This window comes from Micromys minutus (genome assembly GCF_963924665.1).
Source record: "Micromys minutus genome assembly, chromosome: X".
Taxonomy (NCBI): domain Eukaryota; kingdom Metazoa; phylum Chordata; class Mammalia; order Rodentia; family Muridae; genus Micromys; species Micromys minutus.
The window spans coordinates 30,287,773-30,311,764 of NC_137970.1; the positions used below are offsets into that span (position 1 = coordinate 30,287,773).

General features: G+C 39.9%; 1 protein-coding gene across 2 annotated transcripts in view; it reads right to left on the reverse strand.

The window, feature by feature from the left end:
* Positions 1-23,992, reverse strand: part of SH3KBP1 (SH3 domain containing kinase binding protein 1) — a 338,970-nt gene that overhangs the window by 187,906 nt on the left and 127,072 nt on the right. For both annotated transcript variants that reach the window (XM_080909667.1, XM_080909666.1), the window contains exon 3: positions 23,103-23,226. In XM_080909667.1, the coding sequence (XP_080765793.1) occupies positions 23,103-23,226 (124 nt within the window). The remainder of the gene's footprint in view (positions 1-23,102; positions 23,227-23,992) is intronic.

Consider the following 23,992-nt stretch of genomic DNA (forward strand, 5'->3'; position numbering starts at 1 on the left):
TAACAGTGTAGACTAATCAATAGAGCACCAAAGCTGTTGAACCGAGCATCTGGTTGTGCTGGTCAGAGTAACAAAACCATGCAGAACTTCCTGTAGGGCTGCATATAAGTTTCCTCCAAGGCCCCTCTGGAGTGACAGCACAAAGGACAGGGAAGGCTTCAGCATCTGAATGAACCTTGAATGTGAAAGAAAAGGGCTGGCTGTGAATGAAGAGGTTTGTGGGGGGCTGTTCTGTAACTTTTTAGATTAACATACAAAGGGGTAGGTTTCCCCATACCACCTTCATGCTGATGGCTCATTATGTTTTATTCTCTTTTGCTCCTCCCTACCCCCCTTGACCCCTGCCTATCTTCAGCTACCACTCTTTCTTCCCCAGTTGGTCCCCCTTTCTGCTTTCCTATCACCCTCTCCTACCTCCTTTGCTGGTTTTCTTTCGTGAGCAGTGAATGGTTCTAAGTAGATCTTTCTCCAGCATGTTAGTAGTATTGTGCATACCTTATACATTTGAATGATTTGAATACATGCCTTTGAATAACTTGTTCAAAGCACAGACTTTTCCCCTTTCCTTAAACAACTCCAGTTTCCTTATAAGTACAGGGAAGACCCAAAGGTGTGCTTCAGAAAATGGTAATGCACATTCAGACTTTTCATTTTTCCCAACTGATCTGTACCTTTACTCCTCAGAAGGAGGGAACTAAGTGTCATGAAGCGTGTAAATTTAGAATTTGTGCATCTAGGAAGTGTCAATCTAGAAGTCTTAAGGCTAGAAATACATTAACAATTCCTTTGTGGAACAGTAAAATGAAACAACCAAGAAAAACATAAATGGGACAAAAATACACCTTTAATTATTAAAGGCGGGGGAGAGAGATTTTGCTACATTAAGCCTATAGGCCGGTTTGCTTGCCTCATCTATAAGACACAAAAAAAATCTAATTTAAAGACTGAGGTTTTTATTTGTTTGTCTTTGATATTTTATTCTTTTTCCATTTTATTAATTGGATATTTTATGTATTTACATTTCAAATGTTATCCCCTTACCTGATTCACCCCTCTCCCATCTCATCCCCCTCCCCCTACTTATATAAAGATTCTCCCCTTCCCACCTACCTACTCACATATCAATACATTGACATTCCCCTACCCTGGGAAAATGAGCCTTCACAAGACTAAGGGCCTCTCCTCCTACTGATGTCCAACAAGGCTCTGCTACATATGCAGCTGGAGCCATGGGTCCCTCCATGTGTACTCTTTGGTTGGTGGTTTAGTCCCTGGGAGCTCTAGAAGTTAGACTCCAGAGAACCAAATAAACCTATTAAAAATGGGGTACAGAACAAAACAAAGAATGCTCAACTGAGGAACATCAAACGGCTGAGAATCACCTAAAGAAATGTTCAACATTCCTAGTCATCAGGGAAATGCAAATCAAAACAACCCTGAGATTCCATCTCACACCAGTCAGAATGGCTAAGATCAAAAACTCAGGTGACAGCACATGCTGGTGAGAATCTGGAGAAAGAGGAACACTCCTCCATTGTGGAAATCAGTTTGATGGTTCCTCAGAAAATTGTACATAATACTATCTGAGGACCCAGCTATTCCACCCCTGGGCATATACCCAAAAGATACTGTAACATACAACAAGGACACATGCTCTACCATGTTCATAGCAGCCCTATTTATAATAGCCAGAAGCTGGAAAGAACCCAGATGTCCTTCAACAAATGAATGGATACAGAAAATGTGGTGGTGCATTCACACAAAGAAGTACTACTCAGCTATTAGAAACAATGACTTCATGAAATTCTTAGGAAAATGAATGGAACTAGAAAATATCATCCTGAGCGAGGTAACCCAAACACACACACACACACACACACACACACACACACACACACACACACACACACAAAACCCACCATGGTATGCACTCACTGATAACTGGATATTAGCCCAAAATCTCAGAACACCAAAGATATAATTCACAGACCACAGAAGACCAAAGTGAAGGTGCTTCATTCCTTCTTTGAAGGGAGAACAAAATATCCAGAGAAGGAAATATGGAGACAAAATTTGAAGCAGAGACTGAAGCAAAGGCCATCCAGAGACTGACCCACCTGGAGATCCAGCCCTTAGTCACTATTGCTGGTTTTGATATTTTTAACAGGAAGAAAAAGAAGCATTGCTAAGACCGAATCATCGGCTTGGATATGACATTTCTCTGAAACATCTGTCTTCATCCCACTTCTCTCCTATCCCTCACCAGCAAGGAATGGTCCAGACCCAGTGTCCAAAGTTGCCCAGCACCTACATTTCCTAAAGTCCAGATTCTTGATAATAGGAGCTTAAGAGAAGCTCCTCACAAGTAAATACAGTAGTCCAGAGCCTAGACCCACAGGTAAAGCTGTGTCAATTTTACAGGACACCCCATAGAATCGCACCTCTGGTCTGTGTCTGTGATGGTGTTTCCAGAGAAGTCTACATGAGGGGAGATGGCAGACCGCCCTGCATGTGAGCAGAGGCAACTCATGAGCTAGGATCCCCAACTGAGATGAAAGGAGGAAGGGAGTAGACCACCTACCAGCACTGAGGTCACAGAAGTGGGATTCACTTTCTTGTTTTATACTTTTTATTTCTTCTTTAGAATTTCCTTCGAAGTATTTTGACCTTCACTCCCCTAGCTCCTCCTCAACCCTCCCCTTCCCTGCTCACACAACTTTATGTCCTCTTTCTTCTTTTAACCCCATTAACTATAATATGTGCTACCCATATATAAAAAAGTAATTATACTTTTTTAAGAGTATAATTAGAACATTTCTCCCTTCCTTTTCCTCCCTTCATATCCTCCCATAGACTCTAACTCCTTGCTCTTGTTCAAGTTCATGGCCTCTTTTTTCATTAACTGCTATTACAGGCATATATGTATAAGTATATACATATATATTCCCAAATATAACCTGCTCAGTCTGTATAATGTTACTTATATGTCTATATTTTCAGGATTGACCATTTGACATTGGATAACCAATTCCCTGGGGAAGACTGTTTCTCCTGCTCTGAGCATATCTTACTTGTCTATAGCTCTTTGTGTGTAGGTGAGACCTTGTGAACGTCCCCTATCCACTTTTACTTGCCTACTGGTGTTGTCCTTGTTCAGTCACATTTGGGCAGTCATGTTGTTGAGACTTTACAGTGGTAATTTCTGACATTATTAGGAGATACAGTCTTTCTGTATACTGCCTGATTCTTTAGCTCTTATGATCCTTTGGCCCCCTCTTCCTCAACATTCCATGACCCCTAGGTACAGGAGTTGTTCTGTTGATGTATTTATTGGGACTGGTGAACCTAGCTTTTATGTAAGGGCTGGGGATACAAACTCAAGTCCTTATGTCTGCATGGCAAGTACTTTAACTAAGCTACTCCCTAACCTCCTCAAAACACTATTTTTTAAAGATTTATTAATTTTATGTATATGGTACATTGTAGCTCTCCTCACACACACTAGAAGAGGGCATCAAATCCTATTACAGATGGTTGTAAGCCACCATGTGGTTGCTGGGCATTGAACTCAGGACCTCTGGAAGAGCAGTCAGTGTTCTTAACCACTGAGCCATCTCTCCAGCCCAAAACACTAATTTTAAAGAAAATAAAAAAGCATTAATTTCATGGAACCAGGACTGTAGCTCTATTGACATGGTTAGAATGCTTGTCTAGCATTCATGAAGTCCCAGTTTTGGTTCCCTGCACCACAAAATTTGGTCATTGTGAGGCACTTCTGTAATCCCAGCACTTGGGAGCTAGATGCAAGAGAATCGGAAGTCTAAGGTTATCTTTGGTTACAAAACAAGTTGGCCTGGACTGCATGAAATCCTGACTCAAAGAAGAAGTTACTAACTTTCTACGTGTAGTTTATTTACTTTAGCTACAAACAAAAGCTTAGGAAACCTCCCCTAGCATACAGCTCTCTCAGCACAGCCATCCTTACCTCCTCACATAACATACACAATGCAGTTGAGTAAGAAACACGGCATTGTAATTGTTGACAAAATATCTTAGCTGGTGATAGTGAATAGACCGGTACAGAACATTCACTCTACCATTGATTCATTTTAACCATGGTAAAGGATATATTAGATGAGGTTACCATTGTAGCCATTTTCTTTATACATTTTAATACAAAGACATTCCCGCTCTGGTGTCTTTACTACCATCTATCTATGACTCTTTCCACTCTCATTTTTTTAAAACTGAAACTCAATATTATCCACTAAACAGTAAGTTCCTATTCTGACCCCAGGTCCTAGAAACCACCACACTGTCTCATATCTCCATGTCTATTTTGACTATTCTGGGCACCTCATACAAACAGAATCATTTCATGTGTGTCTTTAGGGGCTGGCTTATTTCACCTGGCGTAAGGCCCTCCAAGTTCATCCATGATGTAGCAGGTATCCGAATCTCCTCCCCTTTAAAGACTGAACAATAGCTAATTGTATGTATCAGCCACATTTTGTTTTTGTATTTTTCCTTGAACAACTACCTTTTGTCTACTGTGACTACTGCTCTGAATATGTATACATGCATGCCTATCTGAGCTCCTTCTTGCTCCTTTCTTATGTGTCTCATATAGCTTTAGTTTGAAGTAGTAAATATACTAAAGGAAACATATCACTTACCAAGCCGTCCCCTGCTATCATCTAACAAGCTTGAGGGACTGGATTGGCACATAGCAATTCAACCCAATTCCCCATGAATAATGTTATCCCACACCCAATAAACGCAGCGATGGTGTGAAAGTCCTCTTGAGGCAGCCTTCTGAAGAGGGCAGAGCAGCATGCAAATAGGATGCACATTTCCCTCCCTGCCCAGCCATGTACAATAAAGCAGAGGGGAGAGTGTGTAGCAGAAGCCTCCACTGCTGCGGAGTGATTGAAAATTGGTGTTTTATCAAAAGCAGAAACACCATTTTGACTTCTTTTCTCCACCAAAGCTCACAATTAAACTGTCTTAGGAAGCAACTAGAAATCTCTAACACTCGCCAAAAGATAGGGACAGGCCATGTAGACAATCAATTGAGTCAATAAACATTTGCCCCCTGTAACAGAATGTGGGTAGCATGCATCTTAATGTTCCTTCCTGCAGACCCTAGGAATAGTTTACAAGGTAAGGAATGGGACCCTCAAGCTCTGGAACATTCCAAATGCTTACTAGACCAGACCGAGGGCACATGGCTTAAAGAATTTTGAAAGCTACAGATAAACAGCACCATAGCCTTGATCTGCAGTGCTGGTTCTGCTCAAATGGAGACAGAAACAGAAACTAGCAATGGCTACCAGGTTTTAAATTATTAGAAACATTACCATCAATTGTGAAGACGAAGAAACTGATGCATACATTCAAAGGTGAAAAGAGGGGCTAGAAAGGTGACTTAGCAGTTACACAGTTACACAATAGAGTACACAATACTCTTCTAAAGAACCTAGGTTCAGTTCACAGCACCCATATCAGGGCACTCATGATCCTGAAAGTCCAGCTCCTGGGAATCTGACACCATCCTCTGCCTCTGTAGGCACCTGCACTTATATGCATGATACACACACACAAACATACATACACACACACACACACATACACACACACACACACAAACATACACACACACACACACAAACACACACAATGTTTTTGTTGTTTTGTTTTCAAGATAAGATTTCTCTGTGTATCCCTGGATGTTCTGGATACTCTGTAAACCAGGCTGGTCTTGAAATCACAGAGATCCACCTGCCTCCGTCTCCTGGGTGCTGGGACTAAAGGTGTATGCTACTACTGCCCCGTTAATACACAATGTTTTTAAGATAAGTAAATAAAAGGTAGAAAGCTGTCACTAGAATCCACAAGCACTGGTAAAATGGAGAATTATATGCACAGATTATGTCCATGCATGAAGGTCTCTGGATAAACTTGGGCAGAAATATGAATGCAAAACCATAAAATATATGAATTTCTGGACACAAAAAAAGGTCCAGTCTTGTTCTGAGCTTCTGAACAGAAGGCGATATTTGCAGTGTGACCCAGCCTTGCTGGTTCACACAGGTCGGTTGGCCTATGGCCATGTGATATTGAAAAACACAGATCTCTGTGCTTTTGTTTTCTTTCAATGAAAAGCTGACACTCCTTTTCCATTTCTTTCAGGCTTTTTGCAGAATGAGTTCATACATCAATGTGAATGGATCAATACAGTTGATAATTTATGATGATGTAGATGGAAAGATTGATCCTACAAACCAGCCAATTGATCCTACAAACCAGCCAACTGATCCTTGCCTCTCTTCCTTCTTGCTGCCTAGGTTTACTCATTTTTAAATTTATGAACACTTTCTCCAGAAAGGATCAGTGAGAAGGAAGAACAATATAAAATAAAATTCTTTGTAAGTATCTCTAACAACAGACTTAGAGCTACACTGCAAAAAGGGTTAGTGGCTCATCGCTGGATTTTAATGGTCCAGATTAATCCTGTGCTCTCTATACAGATATAAATAAAAGACAATGGAACAAATACATACACACCCAAGGAACCCACTATATAACAGGGTGGAACTCAGAGAATGAGTTAAAGAGAGGAAAATAGAGTAAGACAGAGGAGAAAGAAGGATGGCATACTGCCAAGACAGAAAGCAGAAAGAAGAATTTTTTTTTAATTTAAGCCAAACATTATGCAAAGCATTATACAGTGTACATTCTAAATGATGGGAATCTTTCAAATATTACAGTGACCTGCACATAGATAGCAGACAAGAAGGACAGAAGGGAAGTAAAAGTTGTTGCAACTGTGTAGTTGTGAGGTGTGTGTATGTGCATGTGGTATGTGTATGTGCGGTGTGTGTATTTATATAGAAACATATATATTGCAGACTTTTCATTTCTTACATTTCATAGGTTTTAATCCTTGTTCATGGCATATCAGACACTCCAGAAATTTGGATAATTTTTTCCCTTTCTGCATATAATTCCAAATGTCTTACCTTTTATCACAATGCTTTAGTTAGAGTGAATTACAAAAGAACTAATTTATTCAAAAGAAACAAACACTATTCTCCTGGTGATATTATCAAAAATTGCTTTAAAGTTAAAAGTCAAGCATAAGACAACTGGTATCATTTCTTTTCTTGAACAGTATTTTAAAAGAAAATGTTACTATTAACAGTATGCTATGCTATCTGTTTGCTTTACTCTGTCAAAAAATGTGCCCCAGAAATGGATTAAAAGAAATAAAAGGTGATCTCTTTGTTTTAAAAAGAAAAGTTCTGTAAATTATACTTTTTCCTTTAAAAAGAATGTTTCTATTCAAGAATCCATCCAAGTTATCCTTAGGGAGAAAGAAAGAGACAGGGGGGAAGAGAGCAGAGTTCCTGGCATCATTTCCACAGAGGTTGTGACATCCAAAATCTTCAAGAAGCCAATTTCAGGGCAGAAATATCAACTATTAGACTTGACTGCATATCTCAGTACTAATCACTGATGGTCCTAATACCAAACTCCTGATAACCAGAGCTACATTAGTCACATGATCCAATCACCCAACCCCCCTCTTGCTTACTGTTATAACTTTCCCTCTGTTTACTGATTAGTTTTTGTTAACTTGATACAAACTTATACATATTTGTAAAGAGAGAACTCATTAGGAAGATGTGCCTCCATCAGACTGCCCTGCAAGCAAATCTGTGAAACAGTCTCTTGATTAATGATTGATGTAAGAGGAGTCAGCCCACTGTGGGCCCGCTCACTACTGAGCAAGTGGTCCTAGGTTGTAGACAAAAAGGAAGCAAACCATGAAGAGCAAGCAAGTAAACAACATTCCTCAGTGTTTTCTGCCTCTGCTCCTACTTGACTTCATGTCCTGGCTTCCCTTGATGATGGACTTATAATGTGGAAGTTTAAGATTAAATAAACCATTTCTACAAGTTGCTTTTGACTATGGTGTTTATTGCAGCAATTGAAATTAAACTAATACACCCTCTGTTCCTGACTAAAGTGATGACAAACATTGCCTGATCAAACATTAGAGAGGGAGAAGCTCAGAAAGGAAAGGGGATATAAGTCTGACCCATAAATTCCAACGAAAAGAGCAGAGTGTACATGTAGCTGTCTATGAAAATAATGAACTATATGCATTCATTTAGAATACACTGGGGAAAATGTCAAAGATCAAATACACATTAAAATGATGACTTGGAGCTGGGAAGATGGTTCAGCTGTTAAGGAGCCACACACACATGAGAACCTGAACTCAGACGACCTATGTAAAAGGTCAGTAGAACTGTCTGTAGCCCCATCCCTGAGGAAGTGGAGATAGGCAGACCAGGTGGTGCATTGATCAGTCAGTTAAGCCAAATTGACAAGTCCCAGGTTCCATGAGACACTCCCAAAATATAAGATGGTGAGCAATCAAGGAAGACAGCCAGTGTTGACTTCTGGCCTCCACAATGTGCACACCAGCATGCATATATGCACACACCCACATTGATATATATCATAATACACATACACAAAATAATAATGATAACAACAAAATAATGACATGAAGTTAAAGCCTTTCCTTGCCCTGGTCACATTCTCCCACTTGTATCTAAAGGTATAACAAGTCAATGTGAACAGTTCTGGTGTTTCCTCTTCAAGCATTTACCATATCATTGGTTCCAATAGCCGTCACATGACTGCAGTGATATAGCTTCCAGTTCAGAGTTCCTCTTGTGGAAGTGCATTTGCCTTTGCACATTCCATTAACCAACCACTATTACCAGGCCAGGAACTAGGTTCCCTCCTTAACCTCATGATCCACTTTAACCAACCAGCTGCTTATTGAGTCTCTCCTCTCCCTCAGCACTCAGGAACCAAAGATCAGTGCTCTGAATGGTCCATTTGTTTACATCTCAAATAATATCCCACTTCCAGGTGGTTACCCCTCCATGAGCCCCCACCCCACATCCACCCTCCCTCCTACTCTTTATCCGTATGAGAGTGTTCCCCAGACCTACCCACACTCTCCTGCCCCACCATTCCAGCATCCCCCTATGATGAGGTATCAAGGACCTCCCATCCTGATGCTGTCAGGCAAGCCCATCCTCTGCTACATATGTATCTGGAGCCATGGGTCCCTCCTGGTACACTCCTTGGTTGGTGGTCTAGATTCTGGGAGAACTAGGATGGTCCTGCCAGCCTATGTTGTTCTTCCAATGGGACTGCAATCCCCCTCTGCTCCTCCAGTCCTTCTGCCAGCTCCCTCACCAGGTACTTTTAAAATAATTCATATATGAATACTTTGTTTACATTATTTCTCCCCTCCAAATCCTCCCATTCACTCTTAAATTCGAAATCTCTCCTTGTTTAGTTGTTACACATACACAGGTACACACAGATTCTTATGTACATGCAGACATGTGTAGAAATGCATATATGTATGTACACACACAACCTGATGAGTCCATTTAGTGTTTCCCTTATAGCCATGTTCAGAGCTGCTCACTGGGATAGAATAACCTACCACAGCCCTTGCCCCTGGAAGAGGCTAATTCCACCTTTCTCAGCAGCCATGAATTGCCTTATCACCTTCTTTTCTTCTACAAAGATAATTTAGTACTGACTACTGGTTCTCTGATATTTTTCCTTTTGCTAACTTTCCCCCAAAAGAGTTGATGCATCGGAGTTTAAGTACACAATTCCTTCAACAGGTCAAGTTGGATCCAAGAGAAGTGAAGTGTAGCTTTCTCCTTCAGGGAGCTTAAGATCAAAGTATGTTTCAAATGGACCAACTATGATACTACCCTTAACTCTCCTCATGGAATTATAGTATATGGAGTATAATGTGCATGCACTCACTCACCCCCCCCCACACACACACGTGAAGTTAATTTGCATATGTGTAGGTGTGTATGCATACGTATTATGTACATTGTGAAGTTCTATCCAAGTTAAGAGATTTTTGCTTCTAATATGCTATTTAAAACTTCAGCGTTTGCTGGGCTCTGGTGGCATACATCTTTAATCCCAATATTCGGGAAGCAGAGGCAGGTGAATCTCTGTGTGTTCAAGGCCAGCCTGATCTACAGGGTGAATTCCAGGACAGCCAGGACTACATGTAGGAATCCTGTCTAGAAAATAAATTTTAAAATCCAGTATCTTTTCAACTCTAAGATTGTTTTGCAGAGGTATATTACAAGAAATACAGTCCAAAGTTAAAATCTATATATTAACAATAAAGGAACACTTATGTACAAAGAGATTCCATTTTAAAAAGACAACAACGTCTACAACCTGCTTAAGACTAACTATCAGAAGGAAACAAGAAGTTGCAGGTAAAAGTTGGGCATTGGACTGAAGTGGATGGCTAAAATCAAGTGTTTAGAATTCTGGGATAGAAATGTGTTTGTTCCCAAAAATTAATTCACCACAATGTTTGAAAAAAAGAGAAGAATTTATATACTTGTATCTAAAGATAATTTGTGTGCTAATATGAAACTCATAAGCAAAAATGTTGGGGAAATATCAATTCTTTCAATATTGCCCTCTAATTTTAATGAGATTAAAATCAAAATTCTAATGAAAATTTTAACTTGACGACACTAATTTATTATAAAACAAATAGCAACAGTAGAAACTTTATTGGTGGGGGAGGGGCATGCATGTACATGGGTACATATAGAAGCTAGAGATCAACCTTGTATTTTTCAGGAAAGGTCTCCCAACAGCCTAGAAGGCACAAACAGGCTAGACTGGTTGGTCAGAGAGCCCAGGGGGATCTGCCTATTCTGCCTCCACAACACAAGTGTATTTAAGCACACATGTATTTTTTTTTTTTAATATTGGTTTCTGAGACTCAAACTTAAGTTCTCACATTACTGACAAGCCATTTCCTTGCCCAAGATCAAATGTCTTTCCAAATGAAGAGTGATAACAGAAAAGACAAAACTGTGCTATACTATAAACTAAAATATACTATAAAGCCTCATACTTAAGTATATGATACAAGAAAGTTGAAACAAGTTAATGGCATTAAACTGAAGGCCCAGAGAACGAGTATATAATAAATGAAGTAACAAAAACCCACAGGAAAGAGCTGTTCTATAAATGATCCTGAAAAAGTGACCACTCCAAATTAACAATAATTTGTATACTAGTTACATATATTGAAAATTTTATGCAGAAAGACAGTTTGAAATTAAAAATGAAGCTACTACAAAAAAGTAGCTGAGAATTTACTTAGCGGACTTATAAAAGCATTAAATATACTTCTTTCTATGAGAAGTATGCTTCTATATATTAGATGTATATAAATATGCTGTTCCTATAAAATCAATCGAAAAAAAAAAACTGAAAAGCGATCAAAGTAGGAAACAAAACGGGCCATGAGTGAGAAAGTGATATTAAAAAAGAAAACCAGAAAAATCTTTCTACAAACAGCAAAGGCTAATAAATAATAACTGATAAATAATAACTGACCGAAACAAAAATAGTCAAACACTCTTCTCATTAGAAAACTATAAGCTTAAAGCTTTATAAAGAGTTCCCCACTGCTGGTGGGGATGTAGAATAGTTCTAAGCATCAAAACAATGGATTCGATAATAATAGATCAAAGCTCCATACAATGAATGCACGGTTTTGTCTGTCCTAAAGAAAAAATCAGTGCTACAGATAAAGACTTAGGAGCACAAATAGTCAGTGCAGAGTTAGGGACAATGGCAAGAAAAATTGGAAACATAAATGGGATTCTTGCCTTTCCGACACAGACTCTCTCCAGGAAGCGCAGAATGTAGACTATAAGAGGTTTGGCTTTTGATTTACAGGCAATCTCATTTTTTTTTCCTCAAGAAATGAACAATAGGAGGCTACAGTCAGTTCTCTGCCTTTCTCAAATCGATTATCTAATATTTAGGTCACCTCTAGCAAAACAGTGTCATTTTGATCCCCCAGACTCACTATCTCCTAGGCAACTGATTGAATAAAAAAATATATAAAGCCTCACTGAGAAATATATTATTTTAAAGACTTAAATAAAAGAAATGGCATATCACAGCCCTCAGCAGGGGGATGGGATGTAGCAGCACAGAAAAAAAGGCGGATAGACAGCCAGGCACCACCAAGGAGCTGCACTGTCACACTGCATCATGTGCTAATTTCCCTTTTCCCGGCTTCATTGAGATATAATTTACGTAACACAAAATTTGCCCTTTTCAAGTATATAATTAAATTGGTTTTTATATATTCACAGAATTATACAGCCAACCCAACAATCTAATTTTGGAACATTTCCATCATCCCCAAATGAAACCTCATGTTCATTAGCAGGTGTCCTCATTCCCATCCTCAGGGTCTAGGCCGGTATTAATCAATTCTCTGTCTCTAGGAATCTGTTTGTTCTGGGTAGCTCACATAAAGGAATCAAATAATGTATGATTTTGTGTGTGTGGTTTCCTTCACTCGGCATCAGCTTTTGGAGGTTCATTTATTTATGCATCAGCTGCCGAACATCTGTGTTGTTTCTCCTTGGGGATCATTATGAATAATGCTGCTAGGAACACTCAAGTACAATGCATGTATGAATGAATGTATGTATCTATATGTACTATGAATATATATATATATATATATATATATATATATATATATATATATTCTCATTTTACAAGGGCAGCAATTTCTGTATTACATAGAAGTTAAAACTTGGAAATCTATGGAAATGAAACTGTACTCAGGACACAAAGGCAGGGTCATTGTGATCCACACTATTTTCCCAAACTGGTGATTCCACCTTAAAGTTCCATCAATAACGTACCAGTTATTGATAATAGTCCCTTACAACCCTTTTAATGTCTCCTAAGATTGGCAGGTATGTCCTCTTTTATGTCTGATGTGGGGATTTAGAACTTCTTTCTTGATCACTATAATTAAACATTTATCAATTTTTTCAACCAGTCTATAAAACTACCTTTTATTTTATGTTTTGTTTTGTTTTGTTCTGAGACAAGATCTTATATAGCCCAGGTGGCCTTAAACTCAAATTCTCTATGTAGCCAAGGACCTTGAATCACTGATCTGCCTAACTCCACCTACTAAGTGCAACGGTTACAGCTATGAGGCACCACATCGAGCTAAGAACCAACCTCTGCTTGGTTGATTCCTGTGTTGTTTTTCTATTCTCTATTTCATTTCTTTCCACTGTAGGCTTTGTTCATTTTTCTACCTGTTCATTTTGATTTTCTTTCTTTATTTTGAGACAGGATTTCTTTGTATAGCCTTAGCTATCCTGGAACTCACTCTGTAGACCAGGTTGGCCTTGAACTCACAGAAATTCACCTGCCTCTGCCTCCCAAAGTGCTGGGAACAAAGGCAGGGACAACTATGCCTAGCCTTCCTCCTTCTTTAAGGTACAAAAGTATTAACAACTCTAATCTTCAGGAAATTCACTTTAATCTCATTTTTGTTTCATTCATTTTAAGTATTTTTTAATTTGTAAATTCTTTGACTCATGGGTTATTCAGAAATATGCTGTTTAATTTTCATAGACTTGTGAATTTCCCAATTTCCTTTGTTGCTGATTTACAATTTAATTCTATTGTGGTCCTACTGTAGTCAGACAACATGCTTGGTATGATGTGAATTTTTTCAAGTTTATTGAGATTTCTTTTACAGCCTAGCATCTGGTTCACCATGAAAAGTATTCTTTCTATGTGCATCTGATCATTGGCTACTTTATGAACAACATTCTATTACTATTTTCCACAAATCTCTAATGTCTTCATAATATTATGGGGGTCTTATAAGCAAGTTATCATGTTTAGTAATGACTACTACTGTATCTACTGAGTGGTTCTACCTTATTTCATGGCCTCTCCCTAATATTCATTTGGATTCCCATTCCCTTTGTCTGTCTGTCTGTCTGTCTGTCTGTCTGTCTCTGTCTCTGTCTCTCTCTCTCTTTCTCTCTCTCTCTCTCTCTCTGTCTCTCTCTCTCTCTGTCTCTCTCTCTCTGTGTGTGTGTGTGTGTGTGTGTGTGTGTGTGTGTGTGTGTGTGTGTGTGTCTGTGAGTCCATGTGGTGTTCAAGTATATGGATAATCATAAGCATATTCCTCCGGTAACAGTCACCTTGTTTTTAAAACAGACCTGGAATGCTCGTACCTTTTTAAGTAGGCTAGGCTAGCTGGCCAACAAGCCCCAGAGCTCCACTGATCTGTTTCCCCAGCACTGGCATTATAAATACATGCTACCATACCAAGCTGCTTTACATGGGTTCTGGGGATTGAAATCATGTCCTTGTGCTTACAAGGCAGACACATTACTGTCTGAGCTATCTCTCCAGTCCAACACCCATACTTTGCCCTTATTTTTCACACCCAAAATTGTTCACAGAATTTACAAAGGGTAGTAGTAGCTTTGTTTTACAAAAACAGACTAAGTATGTAACCTGTCTCAAGTTCCACGAGAAACTGCCCATGCCACAGGGAGAGTGTGGGGCCTTCCAACAGCCACTCTGCAGCAAGGCCTGCTGCTAGGTTTATACAGGCCTTCAAAGAAACATAAATGGACCAAGCAGGCCAGTATCACCCCACTCCACCCTCACACATGTTCCTTCTCAAACACAGGAACACACAGGGGAAGCTGCTGGCTGCTCTCCTACTCTTACGGAAGGGAACAGTAATGGCAGCGCACATGACCCAATAAATTACTGAGGTACTAGGGAGAGACTCCTTTCTGCTTGTCCCTTCAAAACTCAAACACTGAGCTCCTAGTTTCACATTCAGAGACTGTCCTCTCCATGTGACATCTAACTCTAGTTTCATGGCCACCAGCTTTAGAAGTACTGTCAGCCATTTCTCCCTTTTCCACTCTGACGCAAAATCCCCCGTGTCTTGGCCTAGAGATGATTAGCAAACGCTTTACTGTGCTGTTGAAACCTAGCACATCTCACAAGGGAGTGCTACCTAGAGTGATGCGGTCACAGATACACAGGTTTCTTTACCACACGGCATCAGAGAGGATGAAATATGTTAATGTGTTTGTCAGTCCCTGAGAGGGTGTCAGTAATACAGCTGAAATATAATCAGACAGGTAATTTCCTTCCCCTCACTGCACATCTGTCTCATCTCAGGCCTCTTGTGTGAAGCATTTCCTAGAGTTGGAACTCTACACAACATGCATTGGAAATGTTAGCCTGGTTTCTGTCCAAATATGCCATACTTGGTGCAAGGTTGCCTTCCTACCACATGGAAACACAAAATAGTATTACACTTTACAATACAGATGCTCTGTGTTTGTGTGTGCATGCACACATGTGCAGGTACACATGCATATGTGTGCACTTGTATACGGAGGCTAGAAGTCAACATAAAGGATTATCCAGTCCACCTTGGTTGGCTGATTGGTTGGTTGGTTGGTTGGTTGGTTGGTTGGTTGGTTGAAACAGGGTCTTACTATGTATCCCTGGGTGGCCTGAAAGTCACTATATGAATCAAGTGAGCCTCAAATTAATACAAACTTGCCTGCTTCTGCCTTAGAAATGCTAGGATCAAAGGCAGGTGCAACCATACACAGCTCCATCTTGCTTTTTGATACAACATCTTTCACTGAACCTGAATCTCACCGAATTATGTAGACTGAAATCCCCGTGTCTCTAGCACTGGCATTATAGGACTGACCACCATGGGAGTTCTCTGCTCCTCATGCTTCTGTGGCAAGCGCTTCACTGACTGAGCCCTCTTCCTAGCCCTAACACAGCCTGGACAAATTTGAATACTCAGGTCTAAAAAAATTAAGAACTCAGTATGATGGTACAATAGAATGTAAGTCCTGCCCCCAGAGCAGGACAGATGTTCTAATTGGATTATGTCAGAGTCTATGTTGTTCAGTAGAGCTGAAGTTTGCTCTTGTTGCAGAGGAGCTGACAATACCTAACGACTTTCACAAGTTAAGGCTTCATTGCCAGAAGGATTTAAAAAGACAGTCAAACAGGAATTTAGATGTCTGCTGTGCTTTGTGAAAGAAATAATTTGTACATGGTCATTAAGTTCCCAGACTAACCCACAGGTTCAGCTGAATTAAGGCACATCAGCAATTTTATCAAAAAAAAAATACAAAAAACAAAAAAGAAAAAATTATGAGACTATTAAAAACTTAAAAAAGACATTTTTACTTATCAAAATAATCATGGTCACTAAAATCCAAACTGGGGATGATTTGAACCAGCCAAGAAGAGGCTGTACACAGAATTTACAAAGCAACATGAAGCCAGCAAAGACAGCTGGTCTTCCCCTTTCCATCGCCTGCTGGCAACTGAAAACAACATGAGTAATAAAAAATATTGCTCCTCGGAGGAAACAGGTTCAACAAGATGTGAAGAAGTAATTAAGAGTACTCAAAGCCATGAGAAGGCTTTGCTTCACCTACAGGGATTTCAGCATGAAGGTTTGTTTTGTCTAAATTAATATCTGCAGCTAAACTCATGCCTATAGGTGTCTCTGTTTTTTAATACTTATCAAAAAGAGCTGGATATGATAGCTCATGCCTGTGATGCCAGCACTCAGGAGACTGAGGGAAGAGGACTGTCAAGTTCAAAGCCAGCCTGTGCTGCACAGTAAATTCTAGGCCAGCTTGGAATACATTGAGATTTTGTTTCAAAACTGAAACTGACAGAATTTATTAAGAATCCTGATTAGTGTACACACACACACACACACACACACACACACACACACAAGAGGAGGGAGGGAGGGAAGGAGGGAGGAAGAGGGAGAGGGAGAGAGAAAAAGGGAGATTGCCTGCCTCTGCCACCCAAGTTCTGAGATTCTGGCTATATATAACTCATAATTGAAGACAATCCTAGTTAGTGGAGAAATCAGAGGTAGAGCCAGGACAATGAAGTGGAAACTTAAGGGTTCTCTGGAAAGTCGGTTGTGTTTGATGGTGTTTTGTTTCAGCCTAATGTTCCCTCACAAGTCTACCTTAGCCTTTCACCTGTGTCCACTTCAGGAAAACACTCCTTCCCATGTTGCCCCAGCAAAATACCATCCAACACAACTGACTTTCCAGAGAACCCTTAAGTTTCCACTTAAGACCATGAAACAGATTCTGAGTCCAATTAGCAAATGTTAGACAAGAAAGCAGAGGGCTGAAGGCTATGTTTGCCTACAATGAGAAGCGAGGGTCTGAGACGGATGAAGTGAGAACCCTAGGTCTGAGGAACCAAAGGAATCCTCAAAGGTGAACAAGAGGACAAGTTTCCCCAGAAAGCCACCAGGTGGTGCCACCACTTCAAACCCACATCAAGTGTCTTTTAAGGACTAACTTGGGTGGAAATCCAGTATGAGTGTGGTGGGATATTTGTCACTCTACATAGTGTTAATGTTTTGGGGACAGGACACAGGAATTAAAGGGGTATATATAATAGAAGAGCAATTCTACATACCAATTTTATTAATGACTTACAGACACACATACACACACACACACACACACACACACACACACAGCACAGATGTGCAATAGCAACAACACTCCACCAAGCTTCTTTCTATCCCTTTCCACAGTTGTATCCCTATGCTGATGGCAGTACTTCTTACTAATGAATGACCAAGGATAACATATTATTCACCATCAACCTAACACAAGTTCCCATAAGAGCATCATAGAACTATGGCTAGAGAGATTAGTTATAATGTCTCCGACTGGAGGCCTCTGGAAGAAGTGCAGATGCATGCACAGATGTGCATATATATACATACATATGTATGCATGTATGTATGCATATGCAGGTGTGCACGCTATGAAGTGACTCTTTTCCTACTCCCTCACTTCCACTTTCTCATTTTCCTTGGGAAAGATCAGCTCTGGTGATAACCAAAACCTTCCACTCAATATAGATGCCTTCTTTAACTCTTTCCCTGTCAGTCCATAAACGCTAGCTCTCCAGGTGAGAGCAATATGGGGTTTAAATGGATCAAGAAAAATCTGACACAAAATGCCACATTAGTTAGCCACGAGGAAACTCATATTTGAAAGGACAAAAAGCCTCCTCCTCTCTACTGGCAAAACCACAGGTTTTGCATAGACCTTAAATAACAGATCACTAGGAAGACAAATGAGTTAGCCTGGTTTTGCTTTGCGCCCCCCCCACACACACACACAAAAGGGAAGGACAGAGACCAGCATTAAGCACTCTACCAAAGAGCTAAATCCCCAAGCACTTTTTGTATCCTTTGTTTACAGATTATTTCCAACAAAGAGCCCAAGGCCTTCAAGACCAATGCTAGCCAGGCATGGTGGTGCATGCTTGGAATCCAAGCATTCAGCATTCAGGAGACAGAAACAAGGTTATCGCTAGGGAATCTGAGGTAAGCCTGGGCTACATAAGACATTGTCTCAAAATATATTTTCCATGCCATTGAGCCTCTGAGCCATGATGTGCTTTCCATGTCTACACGCATATAGACATGCTCTCACCGTCACCCAGATTCTCATGAATCAGTCCAATGGACAATTGGTCCATTGGTGTATTTTCCCAGGCAGCCAAGGTAAATGACAAAGAAATAGGAGCCTTAAAAAAAAACACATTTCCATTTCAGGAAACAAGACAGGAGAGAGTGGTCACTTGGCCAGATCTGTTTAGGGACCAAAATGACCATTGCTGATATAACAAGGAAAAGAAGGCTACACATTAGTTAAATTCTTTGGATAGCTAGCTACAGGTAATAGTCTCAAATGGAGAGCACTTCTGTGTGGCAAACGTGAGGCTCATATTAATGTGAAGGGCATGCAAGTACCACCCGTCCACATGCAAAATGAATTCTGAAGGTTTCTGTGCTGATCTTTAAAGCAACAGTGTGTCACCAGAGGCAGAGCATTTATTGGTCCTACCATTAAGGAGGGCTATGAGTCAGATTGGTCAGGAGGATTAAATGTACCAGAACAGAACCCACAGAGCAATGTTCTATAAAGTCAGATTAGTACAGGGAGCAACCCCCCCCCCACCACCACCACCATCCTCACTGGAATCTCATGTGAGACAGATGATCTCACCTCACAGCATCAGAGCTAGACCTGTTACCAATAACATCTTTAAAACTGTCAGATCCTTGAGCATTTTTCTCCAAAGAGGGTATTAAAGTGCAAATGCATAACCTTAAATAAAGATGGTAAAAAGCAGTTTATCTTTCAGAAGGCAGATGCTAAAGTAGCAGAGCGGCTTAAAACGATGATTATAAAATACATTTTATATCAGAAGAGCATAACAATAACAGTAGTAGTAGCAAAGAATAAGAAATGCACAAAATACAATAGACACTTACCAAACACTGAATTCATGATAAACTGGAAATAGAAACAAGGACACATAAAGCCAACCAGAAACCCACGGAGTGGCTTCACATTAAGAATGACAAAAGTAAATAAGAAATACACCCCCACCTTGTCCTTTAAAAAGATATAAGAAATGGACAGTGCTTTCTCAACATTTCCCATGTGCCATATAGCCTGAAGGGCTCGCAGGCAGGGCTGCCTGTTGGTTTTCTAGTCTTTGTACAAGCCCCAGGCACTAGATGGGGTGCATAGCTGGCAATAATCACATGCTATAGAATGTTCATTGGTGTTCACCAAAAAAAAAAAAAAAAAAAAAAAAAATTAAATAGGAGCAATGTCCAAAATCACAGGCAGAAATAAGGGGAATGCTAAGATACAGCTTCCCTGACTGGTCTGCTAATAATAGAAGCCAGAACCCGGGCATAAATCTTCACCTCAGTCAGTAAAGTCTAGACTATAGATAGGATACATAATTCGTCACATGGAGAAAGCTGATCAGGAGTTCCTTCTGCAGATGAAACCAAATGATTTTTATTTTGATTTGAATTCAAGTAGAAAAGAGCATTCAGATGTTCAAAACCAACTGTTCATCTTTGCGAACATATTTGCTTGTAACTTCCATTTTGTTCAATTTTGCTTCTCAATGCATGTTTTGAACATTGAGAAAAAAAAAACAACAGAAAGAACAACAACATTTCCTTTATCCATTCATGTTCTAATTTAGGAAGGCCAATCCTTCTTCTATATAGGTTTAATGACAGAAAAAAAAAGAAGTCCTATCTGGCCAAAGGTTGTGTTACCTGTGACATGAGGTAAACAGGGTTCACCTACCTAATGTTCCAGAGGCTCAAATGGGCAGCTGATGGCTTCCAGGCCAGCCAGGATGGTTGGCTTTCTCTCTGAACTCTAGCTCTATCTCCCTTTTTCTCAAACAATAAACCCAAGTTTTTGTCATCCCTGTCCCTCCAGCCTTGAAATGTCACAACTAATGTTAGCCATGTCCTAATACTCATCCTGTGTGCTCCTACCCCTTTCTCGGGGTTATGAAAAGCCCCCTTTAGACTCTGAGTTCTTCTGCCTCTGTTACTCCAGTTTGTAGGTCCTAAAACCAGTCTGTCTGCAATTGCCACAAAGCAAGGAATATCACAAAATACAGTAACAGGTGAATACAGCTGGGTAAATTTCTTCAGCTAAGTCTGTCTCGAGCTCAGGCCCCAGTGACAGGGTTCAAGTTCAGAGTCAGGACTAGATTAGGATGCCCTCTTTCTTCATTAAACCAATCCAGGCCTGAATCAAATGACCAGGTTTATAGAAAGAAAAGAGCCCCCCCATCTCTAGTTAAAGTTGTGTTTTCTACTAAGTTCTCACAGGGTCCAAGGTGGGAATACAAGGTAGATTCATATACTGAGGAAAGATCCCACACCTTAGCAGATCAAAACAGACTATCAAACCCTAAGAACAAGTTCCTCTTTTAATCATAACTATGAAGTTACTGACAGACTGAAGAACCCTAAAGGTTTTAAGAACAAGGCTTGCTGGAAACAAAAGGAGAGGGGTGGGCATCAATAATGTAGGCCCAAAACCTGAAAATTTTACAGAGTAGTTTAAGAGGAACTAGAATGACGTCTCACAAATTTAGCCTCAGATCTTTGTTTAGGGGGGTTGTTTTTGTTTTTGTTTTTCATTGGTTTTGGGTGGGAAAGAAACATAGCTTTTGAGATCAGTACAATGGACTATTTATCTGGCCTGACAAGGCCAATCAGTCTCCACCACACACACTGTTTACTATGAGGAGGAGCAAAATAGTGTTAGTCTTGATGGGGTGGGGGAGGATCAAACAGCACCCATCCTGGTACACAATGCCTCTCTTCAGCTGGGAACTGATGTTTGGCCCAGGTGACCCCAGAGGTCAGTGTGAAGGCTGGAATAGAGTGGAGATAAGCTATTATGGGCTTCCTAGTTACAGGATGCCTTTGCCTGCTCAGATCTCATAGTTACCGGCATTTAGCACGTAAAAGTCCCAACTATAAAAGTTTGATCTTAAACCAGCTGTAGAGCTATGGTAGAAGACTTTTAAAAGTCAAGTAAACCATCCCTTGGAATTCGTTTTTCTGGTGAATAAGAGATTCCATTTGGGGAACTCAAAGGCCAGAGTTTCAGTTCTAAAGAAACAATTATCTGAAAAGTTGTACTCTTTAGTTGACTTAAAGTTCTCAGGTAATTTCACTGAAGCCATGCAGATAATTACCTTCATTCTTTGCCTTAATTATTTCTTTATCTTGTGAAATTAATTATGTTAAGTCTCACATTGAATTGATAAAATACCAGGGCTGACTAGAAGGACCTGGCTACTGGTCATTATGCATGGAATTGCTGGACCCACTGACTTGAGAAGAGACACATGAAGGGAGAAGCTCACAGAAGCCACGACACTCCAACTCATCAAAGTCTCCTTTGAGCTTTGGAAATTTATATGCAAGAATTGAGAGCTGAGCTTGTTAGCTCAGGCTATGCATGGTCCCATATCAGTTCTTTGGAATTTGAGGCAAGAAGATGCTCAGGACTAGCCTGAGCTAAGTTTAAAGTCGGTCAGACTGTTTAAGACACAATATGTAAAACTGTGTCAAAAATATTTTTAAAAAGAATTCAGGAAGCACATTGACAAGACTACAGTTTTATAGTAACATAAGCTAAAATCTTAAAAAGGGGAAGCCCCGACTTTGATACAATAAGATTTAAAAGAAGAAGGGGAAGAAAGAAAGCCCTATAGTTGCTAACCAACTTGGGCATCTAGCCAATATTTCATGTGAATAATTCAAAATAGGAAATGGAACCCAGAGCAGCTGGAGGGGGCAGCGGAAGAGCCAAGAAGGGAGAGAGACACAAAGCCAATGTTACCAGCACTAGGATCAATGGGTAGTTGATTGGACAAATTCTCATGCTGTCTAAATTTTATGAAAGATTAGCTGTTCTTCCCTGTGGTTATGTAAACTTGCAGTTTTTTTCATAGAACCCTTTGCTAATACATTTCTTCCTGCTGGTTTTGAAGAGCTCTCAATTCCTTTTTAAGGATGTAATAAGCCCAGAAAAAGAGGGCAGCTGAAGTCTAAACTATGAACATTCTTAGCTCACTGTGGGCCCTGGCTGACCCAAGGTCAGGAACAGTCCAGAATTGAGTAGAGTCCAAAAAAATAGTTATTATCAGGGTATGTGGTGAACAAAGCACTTTTAATAAATTAGTACCCAAAAGTGATTTGATGTCTCAACAAAGGGGAAAACAAGACTGATAAAGATTTTGGGGTTAGATAATATACTAGCTATATCTTTGAACATCCTTCCTTATAAATACAGGGAGGCAGGGTCTGTGATTCGGGAGCTGTGCAATTAAAGAGACAGATGCTAATAGAGTGTATTATAATTCAAAGAATGGTATGGACAGATATATTCAGATCAGCCTGCATCTTATTCTATGGATTCACTTTTCATCCATATAAATAGCTATGAAGGCTAAGGCTAAACCCTTAGAAAAAGCATTTATAAGTTTGCTCAACTTCCTTCTGAAAGAAATTAACTCTTTTTACTATTCATGTGTGTGTGTGTGTGTGTGTGTGTGTGTGTGTGTGTGTACAAATTTTATACTGAAAACCAGAAAGACAAATTCCTCAGCTTTTCAGTAATGCTCAATTTGACATTATGAATACAAGGGTTTCCAGATGTGCCCATGTGTAGAGAGAAAGGTCTCCCACTTTGCCATACCTCGTTTATTGGTTCTTAAAATGGTTTCAGAAGAAAGCAAAGAGTTTCCACTGGATACATCATGCATGGGCTTCTCGGGAGCTTTGTTAGAGAGAAGGTCTTTCTTCATATCTTTCTTTATTTCCTGTGCAGACATAGAAAGGAAAAAAAGTATTTATAAGTTGAAGTTTAGGGGTGCCTCTTTATCTCTGGAAATAAACCATAACACCATACAGCCACAACACATTTAACAAACACCATTGTCTGAATTTGTGGAATTTCCTCCTTATGTTTGTTGAAGAAACACCTAGTCCTAGAAAGTGCAATAATGCCTAGTAAAATTATCTTATACAACTGGAGCCATTCCATGTGAACATCAAGAGAATGACTGAAATGTGAATGCCACCATGTAACTCTAAATTATAGATTCTTTGTACTCTTCTCAACTATGTCAAGCCTCAACCAAGGGCATGCCCTACTTCAAAAGCTCTGATTTCTATTCTTCTCAACAACAGTTTAGCAAAACTACATCCATAAACCATCACCATGCTCATAATGATACTAAACTCAAAAGATAATTTAAATTCATTTGTAGTCTTCAAGTTCCTTTTTAATTCATGAACAGAGGGGAGGGAGAGAAGGAGGGGGAGGATAGGAACTAAATGACAGATAAAAATAATGACTACCAGCTACCCCCAGCTCCCCCTCCCCTACTGCCACATACCTCCTTTCAAATTCCTGACTCCCTGTACTTCTCTATCTCTTCCCTCCCCCTCCTGTGTCCATTTCAGATCCCTCACTTCCTCTACTTCCTGAGATTATTTTCTCAGGAAGCTGGTATAGCTGTCTCCTGAGACGCTCTGCCAGAGCCTGACCAATACAGATGCAGATGCTCACAGCCAACCATTGAT